The 9,661-nt window shown below is 44.9% G+C and overlaps 1 protein-coding gene across 1 annotated transcript; it reads right to left on the bottom strand.

Moving 5' to 3' along the window:
• Window positions 1-203: 203 nt before the first annotated feature.
• idua (alpha-L-iduronidase) lies at window positions 204-7,071 on the bottom strand. The gene is made up of 14 exons (XM_085367797.1): window positions 6,919-7,071; window positions 5,927-6,067; window positions 5,672-5,754; window positions 4,383-4,490; window positions 3,959-4,054; window positions 3,420-3,622; window positions 3,053-3,232; window positions 2,445-2,661; window positions 2,133-2,342; window positions 1,908-2,029; window positions 1,086-1,211; window positions 709-785; window positions 480-580; window positions 204-387 (listed from the first exon to the last, which is right to left on the bottom strand). Exons 1-14 carry the CDS (start codon window positions 7,056-7,058, stop codon window positions 287-289), a joined length of 1,905 nt encoding a protein of 634 aa, XP_085223923.1. The 5' UTR covers window positions 7,059-7,071; the 3' UTR covers window positions 204-286.
• Between the last annotated feature and the right edge of the window lie 2,590 nt (window positions 7,072-9,661).

The following is a 9,661-nucleotide window of genomic DNA, read 5'->3' as shown; positions in this document are numbered from 1 at the left end:
AGACGATCTGTGTCCACCATCTTTGACCAGACACCGGATATTAGAAACCAACAATGCAGTCTAGAGATCCCTTCCCAAGCGTCTCAAACCTCACTTACACCTTGCCTCAGGTGACCTCAACATGATGGGGTGGGGCGAGGATTCAGTGATTTCACACCTTGACTCACATGATTACAGCTGACCACATACAATGCTTTATTAAATACAAAATCCACCAATCCAAAAATTTACATTATATAAAACAATAACAAAACATAACATAACAGCCAGCAGACCAGATCTCGGACTAATGCTCCTCTGAATATCTCTCTGGCAGCGAGTACTCGCCGGGCCTTCCCCAGTAGTCCACAGCTCGAACTCTGTACAGACCACTAACCTCCTGGTCCACTACAGAACACAACAGAGAGCATGATATTATTTCTCTGTACAGTCAGACTCTAAAGGTCTCAGATTTAGAAGAATTTAGTGTGAATTCTTACCTGGTGAATAAACATAAGAAGTAAAAATAGTGTTCTGGGTGCTGATTTTGCCGAATGCCTTGCCGCCTGTGGATAATTCCACTTCATATGTTTTGATGCATCTGCGAAGCATAACATAATAAAAGTGGTGTTAGCCTTACTAACGTTGTCCAACCTTTAAAGGATAAAGATGCATATAATACATTTTAAAGCAGAGTGAAATGAAATGTTTTGGATGAGAAACACCTACTTTGAATTGACACAGTGGTCAGACCAGATAATAAGGACTTGACCTTTAGTGATCCTAATGAAGCGTAACCCGTTGACCTGAAGAAGGTCAAATATAACGCAGTGTAAAAATATAAATCTGTGATTAATTTTATAGACAACAGAGCATTTAAAAACATACATTTATTACAAATTTAGCAAATAGACCTACTCATAAAAACTCGCCTTGGCTCTACAGACTTCTTTCTAGCTTAAAATTAAAAATATAATCAATTAAAATATTTTAAAGCAGCTTCAGCCTTCTTACTATTTTCTAATATTGTCTTTCAGACTCATTTATGACACGAGTGTAATATGAGATATTTTATCTATACAACATTGTGTTGTGTTGGTACTAACCTGGTCTGGCACAGCTTTCGGCCGGGCACAGACGTGGATGAGGAGGACGGAGGGCACCGGCAATTTGGCTTTCAGAATCAGACTGTCTCCTGCAGGAACGTCCAAGGGTCCGTCAGTGTGGGGGCCCTGAGACAATGACACATCAGGTCAACGCGTGTCTCAGTGCACTTGAGAGAGCAGGAAAAGGTCAAAGTGATCTGTCAAATCAGTTCAAGTCTTAAAGACTCACAAAAAAATAATCTCACAGGCATCAACTAGATAACAAAAAATGATGAGAGTTCATACTGGGAGGAAATCCATGCTTTCACAGTGTGGTGTGCAGAAAACTTCATCAAAAATAAAAAAAAATAAAGGCAGAGAAGCCTGTTTAACTCGGTGGAATGAGGGAATCATTGCACGGCGTAAAGTGTGCCACAGCCTTCGAAGCTCTTTCATGCCTGTCACGTGTGCTCACTGACAACCTGCTCTCTTCTGTAAAGAGAAAAAGGCACCAGTAGCTGTTCTGCTGATCTCTCGGGAACGCCAATCAAGCCGCACGGTGCTGGGCTGTGACCATAGATGCCGCTAAAGAATATCAGGACCACATGCAATCCTGATGAAGTCCGATTTTGGCAGTATGCTCAGAAATGGACATTAACAACTCGCTCAAGGTAATTTTTTTAACTGACATGTGGTGATGATCAAGTCTTCCCCTAATTTTCTCTGAGTAGTGTATCAAACAGGATAGATAACTTTTAGCTTTCGTGTTTTGCTGTACACTGAAAAACATACAATTATAATTGCAGAAAACTAGAATATATACTGTCCAGCTGTCCTGTTTACCTCCACACTCCTGAGGCGTCTGAGCTGCTCTGCTGTGGGGTAGTCAGGGCTCCCCGTGTTCTGCCACAGCTCGTAAGGGTTGGTTACATTATTGTCCAAGTAATATGTGACATACATTAGACCTGGATAACAAACAGATAGCAAAGAGGAGTAAAATTAACCAAACAGACTTACAGAAATCATCACAGATAAACAGAAACACTCCAAATCCCTTGACAGTGTTACCGTTTTGTGCAGGCAGTCCTTTCAGTGAGACAGTGACATCGTCGGTGATGGTAGAGGTGCTGTTGTCCTCACTGTTGTACACCAACACTGCTGCCTGCCAGCTGTCTGAGCCACCGGGCATTACGGGTTTGTGGCTACTGGCGAGAACTCCCAGTGTGCCGTTGTGGCCTCCTGATGAGTTCACAACCTGAGCCAGAAGCTGGGTCTCTCCTAAAATTTGAATCACAGGGACACATACGAATTAAATCATGTTTAAACGATTCATCCCCTTTTCCCCCCGAGGGAACATGTGTTCTAGGGTAAAGATGTCACCTAGCAAAGCCAGCAGGGCCATGACTGTGAGGACGGGCTTCCTGATGAGTTGAACATGAGGCGGCTGAGTGTTGTTGACCTGGAAGCGGGCGGTCAATGTGCGCTGGGTGAAGGGGTGTGGGTGGTAGCTGAGGAAGGCATTGTCGTTGCTCAGCAGGGTGTAGTTGATGGTGCTGTTTGGGTTTGCCATCAACATATCCTGGTGCTGGTTTATAATCTTTTGAAGGTGGACAGCAGAGGATTTGATCAGGGTGATTTAACTGGCAGAGAGAAGCTCCTCGTAACACACCGACAACAAATTAGTTCTTTTATCCCATACCCACATTTAGACTGCTCTGATGAATACATTTTATGAAGTTGTCGGGGTCATTTCTATGGGAAGAAGATCATACACAAAATATGGGGGCATTTGCTAATCTCTCCATTACCGATTAAAGTTTGATGTCCGGCAATTTAGAGCTGCCGTGCTCACATCAGCTATTTGGTGCGGTCCTTTTCAGGTTTAAATGAAAGATACTGTTCTAGACTGGACACTTCTAACAAACATAAATTCCCACGTGAAATATTTTTTTCCACCCATGCTGTTCGTTTAAATGTCTTCGCCTCACCTTTACCACCATTGCAGCATAGGTCACATCAGCCCTCCACTCCTGAGGCCTGGACCACCCTACCAGAGGATCAGCCTCGTCATTGTAAACAGGCAAGCTGCGAAACTTAGGGAAACGCTCTTGGATCTCTCCTACAGTCTTGATCTCCTGCTGGAGGATGGGGAAGGAGTAGCCTCCTCCCTGTAAGATCGAAAACAGGAAGTCAGCCTGGAATTAAGCAAGTTTGTGTAGTAATAGCTATAGTTTTTCCTAAAACAGCTGAGTCTATGAACATAATGATAATTATATTTTTCTGGCAACTATAAGCACAAATCTAGAGCATAATCAAGGCTGCTTTCATTTTCTATTTGCTAAGAAAAGAAAACACCTTTTTGTGCAGGGCTATATAGTCCAGTCTGACCCCAGTCTCTCCAGTGAAGTAGTTGGTGCCGTTGTAGCAGTGCTGCAGCATGGCCCAGCAGTACGGGGAGTGTGGATGGGGGTGACAAGAGTCTCCTGGACCTCCAAACCTCAGGAGTGTACTGGCAGCACGCAGACCCTCAGAACAGGCGTCATAGTAGTTTAGAAACCCTTGAGAAAAAAATGATAATCCACAGCACAGCACTGTCATACTGTCTGGCGAGAACATTTGAATTTCCACAAATTTATAAAAGAAGCTCCAGAAGAATTGGTTTAGTACTTTTAGGCAAAAGCAGCTCTTGGAACATAACTGCATAACTTCATATAATGTGTGTGCCCGTTTACATTCACATAACACTATTATAAACACAAGCTCCAGATCTATAAGAGAAAATAAGTAGGGGGGTGGGGGGGGGACCCCCAGACTTACCTTTCATCAATGGTAACAGTTTACAAACACAAACACACACACACACACAAGCCATGCACAATGTCTCACAGGTTTACCTTGAATTGAGACAGTAACATTATCAAAGTCATGGTTGTTGGGCTCATTCCATGTTTCAAAGTTCCACCGAGAAACACTTCCCAGGCCATATTTGTCTGAAATTTACAACAAGCAACGACAGTCATCACAAAACGCATGAGCAGGGTGACACAGTGCAGATTAAGCCATTTAGTTTCAGCTAAATCACATGTTTACATGCCCGCCACAGTACATTTTCTGATTGATTTCTGAATACTTCAATTGGGACCATTTTAGTCAAAAAAATGACTGTTATTCATTATTTTAATGCATAGTAATTTGTTATGGCTCTCCTATTGGACTTCACTGTTCTTCACTGTCGTCCTTTTTAATATTCTTATTGATTATGCAAAAAAAGTACGAAACAAAAAACTAAACTAACGATGTCTGCTTCAACTCACTCACCAATGTACCTCTTGGCTATGAGATAAACCAGATTTCTCCACTCGACCACTTGTGATTTATCCTCAAAATCAGTGAAGTAATTAGAGACACTTCCCATCAGTTCAAATCCTGCAACAGAGAACAGGAAAATCCAATTACGTTTTCTGATATACAAATTTCTGATGTTTAGCTAACAAATTAACTAAATGGTAAATGGACGTACATAGCACTTTTCTACCCTCCTGGAGCACCTAAAGCACTTTATACAACATGCCACATTCACCCATTCATACAAGCACTTTCTTCGGTGCTTCCTAACCTCCTAGAACCTGGCGTCCACATATGTGGACATCACATTTTGGGTTGTCTAGACCAAAATACACAACTTTGCAATACAAGGAACTGATAACCACGTACGAGGACACCATACTGCCACTCTTCTATCAAAATTTAAAACAAATGTCCTCATATGTGGATCTAATTTTTCTCAGAAACAAAAATCAGTTAAAAAAAATCATCAGGTAATTCTTTGTTTTTACATTAATCAGGTCCCAATCAGCCCAAATAGCAAACAGAAGTTAAAAATGCATGTTTGGGTCTTAGGAGGTTAAGCTAACATTCACATAAATTCATACTCCAATGAATGCATCGGAGAGCACCTTGGGGTTAGTATCTTGCCCAAGGATATTTAGCCTGCAGACAAGGGCAGCCAGGGATCAAACCACTAACCTTCCAATCAGTAGATGACCTGCTCTATCTCCTGAGCTACAGCCACCCCAAGCAGGCTAGGCTAGGCAAGGCTTTAGATTTTGTTGCAAGAGAATGTTTTTCTGTCATCTGACCTACTTCAAAATTGGCTGAGGTATTACTCGAGTAATAATAATAATGGACTGCATACAGCGCTTTTCGAGATCCTCAAAGCGCTTTACACTATTCATTCACTCTCACATTCACACACTGGTGGAGGCAGCTACAGTTGTAGCCACAGCTGCCCTGGGGCAGACTGACAGAAGAGAGTCATATTGCACCATCTGGCCATCACCAGTAGGTGGTAGGTGAAGTGTCTTGCCCAAGGACACAACGACCAAGACAGACAGAGCTGGGGATCGAACCGGCAACCTTCTGGTTACAAGATGAGCTTCCCAACCCCCTGAACCACGGTCGCCCGCGCAGGGTCAACTTTTGTGGTAGTCGTGACCACAGAAATTATGTTTTACTCTTCCATGACCTCATAACGAACAATAAAAAGGTATGAAAACAGATGACAAATGTACATCAGGAATAAATATAACAGGACTGTAGTACAGTACCTGGTTGAAGGCCATTCATCCATAATAGCTCTATCAGCCGGTCCAGTCTAGTGAAGTTATATTGAGGTTTTCCTCCAATATCTCTAAAATTAAAAAAAAGTTAGATGAGACCACTCTTAGTACTACCGTAAGTTATAACCTACAAAAACAACATTCAAAAAGCTTGTCTTCGATCGCGAGCGTGTTATAGCAAACATGACCCACCACATGTCATGCTACTTGCTACCTACTTGCTTGTTCATTTACTTCACTTACTGTGCAGTCACCAGCTCCAGCATCCAGTGTATCCTGACCTGCTGGATCCCTCCATGAGGAACAGAGCCCACATAGGCCAAATTCAGCTGCTGGTCAATGCTCAGGTCATACTCGTGGGCCTGCGTGTGAGGGAGCGGGGGGCTGGACACAAAACACAGACAAACATTTAGCTTTGTGCTATATCTACACACACTCACTGGGCATTTTATTAGGTACACCAGATTGGACCCCCTTTTTCCCTGAACTCACTTAGTTCTTCATGACACAGATTCAACAATGTACTGGAAACCATCTTCAGAGACTTTGGTCTGTAGTGACATGACTGGCATAACATAGCTGCTGCAGATTTGTCAGTGGGCTGGTGAATATGGAGGCTATTTGAGTACAGTGAATTTTCAAGACACCAGTTTGGGATGATTTGAGCTTTGTGGCACTGTGTGTGATGCTGGTGCTGACAGATGTGATCAAAAAAGGATGAACATCGCCAGCAACAATACTCAGGTAGGCTGTGTCGTTCAAATGATTCTTAACGTTTAGTAAGGGACCCAAAGCATGCCAAGAAAATATCTCCCACACCATGGCACCACCAGCAGCAGGCAGGGCCCTCATGTTGTTCATGCCAACCCTGAATGAGTGGCAGATACTGACACTCATCAGAGCATGCATCATTAATGTGTTCTTAGTTGTCAGAAATTTGGTCTGCTGCTGTAGCCCATCCACTTCCGGGTTTGATGTCTTGTGTGCTCAGAGATGCTCTTCTGCATACCTTGGCAGTGAGTTACTCCATAGTCTACCTTTCTCCCTTTACGCTCAGAGAAAGTCCTACGTGTTCCTAGTAAGTGCATCGTTTTTTAAATACTTCCTCTGAAGTATTCTGCTACAGTGAATATAAAAATAATTCCACAGTCAGTGTCCCGTTTCAGTGAATCTCTGCTTTCTGGCTGACACTTACTGCTCGGCGCTCACACGGGAAAAGTTAAAACTGGACCTACCAGAAACCAGTGCTTCTCCAGAAGTGTTTAAGATCTCCTGTCGGCCTTTGCACGTCAGCTGTGATAACATAGGAAGCGCTTGAAGTTTCGGAAATGCAAAGGAGCAAAGCTAGAAATGTAAACGTTTTCCACACCATCATATTTGCGACCCGCTAGCTTAAACGGCTACAATAAAAAAACAAAAAACAAACACGGTGTGTTATAAAGAGAGTGGGGAAGTGTGACTTAAACGTCGTCTGTGAGTAAATAGGAGAAAAAGCTCTGCCATAGCTCAACTAGACACACTTAAGACACCAACAAGTGTTTCTAACAAACTAGCAAAGTGCGACTGCAGTCATGTGAACACAACAACGTAGATTACATGCGACAGTGTTGTAGTCTTTTAGGGAAGTGAGCGGTGCATCAGTTGCATGGATACAAAACCACTGCACATTCAATTAAACACAACATTCTGCAGAGTATCAATGATGTAGCTTCTTATTATATTATCGATTATTATATTATCGAGGCAGAAGATGGAGAACCAGCTTCAGCAAAACAACGTTGGTGAAGTCTGGAGAGGCCTCAGAACCATCTCAGGCCACAAACAGCAGAACTCTCTGCCTGGGAGGGATGTGAGATGGGCAAATGAACTGAATCATTTCTTCAACAGATTTGATTCAACCATGAGACAGTCTACAACATCGGCTGCAGACTCACCCACCCCCACTGCTGCTGTTCCACCTCTGACACTTCACACCTCCTCTATTCACCCTGCTCACTCCCCCCCACCCCCAACAACAGAATCAGAATCAGAATCAGAATGGGTTTATTGCCAGATGTTGAGGTTTACAACATTAGGAAATTGCTGCGGTGCTTCAGTGCAGACAATAAGAATTAAAGTGCTATGTAGAAAGAAAGATATGTGCATGAGATATACATGAGATATATACATGAGAATAAGAATTATGAGTGCTACGTAGAAAGATATATACATGAGTGCAGGTGGTGATCAGTGCCAAACATATATACATGAGAATAAGAATTATGAGTGCTACGTAGAAAGATATATACATGAGTGCAGGTGGTGATCAGTGCCAGACATGAAATGATGCAGTGACACAGCGTAGGGTCATGTGTTAGTGGCGGGGACAGTCATGTGGTTATTGTTCATGTGTCCAACAGCAGAGGGGAAGAAACTGTTCTTGTGGCGAGAGGTTCTGGTGCGAATGGACCGGAGCCTCCTGCCTGAGGGGAGCAGGTCAAACAGACTGTGTCCAGGGTGAGAAGGGTCAGCTGAGATCCGGGCTGCACGCCGCAGTGTCCTGGTGGTGTACAGGTCCTGCAGAGATGGGAGTCTGCAGCCAATCACCTTCTCAGCAGAGCGCACAACACGCTGCAGTCTCTGTTTGTCCCTGATAGTGGCTCCAGCGTACCACACGGTGATGGAGGAGGTGAGGATGGACTCGATGATTGCAGTGTAGAATTGCATCATCGTCCGTGTTGGCAGGTTGAATTTCTTCAGCTGCCTCAGGAAGTACATCCAATACACACTCAACACAAGGCTCCAGCCTGTCTCTCTCAACCACCCAGGTTAGGAGGGAACTGAGGAGGATTAATGGCAAGAAGGCAGCGGGTCCAGATGGCATCAGCTCGAGGGTCGTCAGGTCCTGCGCGGACCAACTGTGTGGGGTGATGGAGCACCTCTTCAACCTGAGCCTGAGGTTGGGAAGAGTCCCACAGCTCTGGAAAACCACCTGTGTTGTACCAGTGCCAAAGACTTCACGCCCCAAGGACCTCAACAGCTACAGGCCGGTGGCTCTGACATCCCACCTGATGAAGACCCTGGAGCGGTTGGTCCTGGCTCAGCTTCGGCGCCTAACAAGCTCATCACTGGACCCACTTCAGTTTGCCTACCAGCCTGGCATTGGAGCGGATGATGCCGTCATTCACCTCCTACATCGTTCCCTCGCTCACCTGGAGACCGCTGGAAGCACTGTGAGAATCATGTTCTTTGATTTCTCCAGTGCCTTCAACACTATTCTTCCCTCGGTTCTGAAGGACAAGCTGGAGAACTCTGGAGTGGACCATCACCTCACTACCTGGATTTTGGACTACCTCACCGACCGACCACAGTATGTGAGGACTCAGGGCTGTGTGTCGGACAGGGTCGTCTGCAGTACGGGGGCCCCACAGGGAACAGTTCTGGCTCCGTTCCTCTTCACCATCTACACTGCAGACTTCTCCCACAATTCCACCCAGTGCTTCCTGCAGAAGTTCTCTGATGACTCTGCAATAGTCGGCCTCATCACTGATGGGGACGACAAGGAGTACAGAGGACTGACTCAAGACTTTGTGGACTGGTGCCAGCTGAACTACCTCCAGATCAACGCCAGTAAAACCAAGGAGCTGGTGGTAGACTTCCGCAGGCACAAGCATTCTCCACTGCAACCACTGAACATCCAGGGTATGGACATTGAGGCTGTGGACAGCTACAGGTACCTTGGTGTTCATCTGAACAACAGACTGGACTGGACTCATAACTCAGACGCCCTCTACAGGAAAGGGCAGAGCAGGTTGTACCTGCTGCGGAGACTCAGGTCGTTTGGGGTGGAGGGCCCACTCCTGAAGACCTTCTATGACTCTGTGGTGGCTTCTGCTATCTTTTATGGTGTGGTCTGCTGGGGCGGCAGCATCTCTGCTGGGGACAGGAAGAGACTGAACAGGGTGATCCGAAGGGCCAGCTCTGTTCTAGGATGCCCTC

Source organism: Diplotaxodon limnothrissa, linkage group LG12 (genome assembly GCF_057381915.1).
Source record: "Diplotaxodon limnothrissa isolate DT_005_m linkage group LG12, D_limnothrissa_male_GT1.1, whole genome shotgun sequence".
Classification (NCBI taxonomy): domain Eukaryota; kingdom Metazoa; phylum Chordata; class Actinopteri; order Cichliformes; family Cichlidae; genus Diplotaxodon; species Diplotaxodon limnothrissa.
This window is presented reverse-complemented; position numbering and strand designations above follow the sequence as displayed.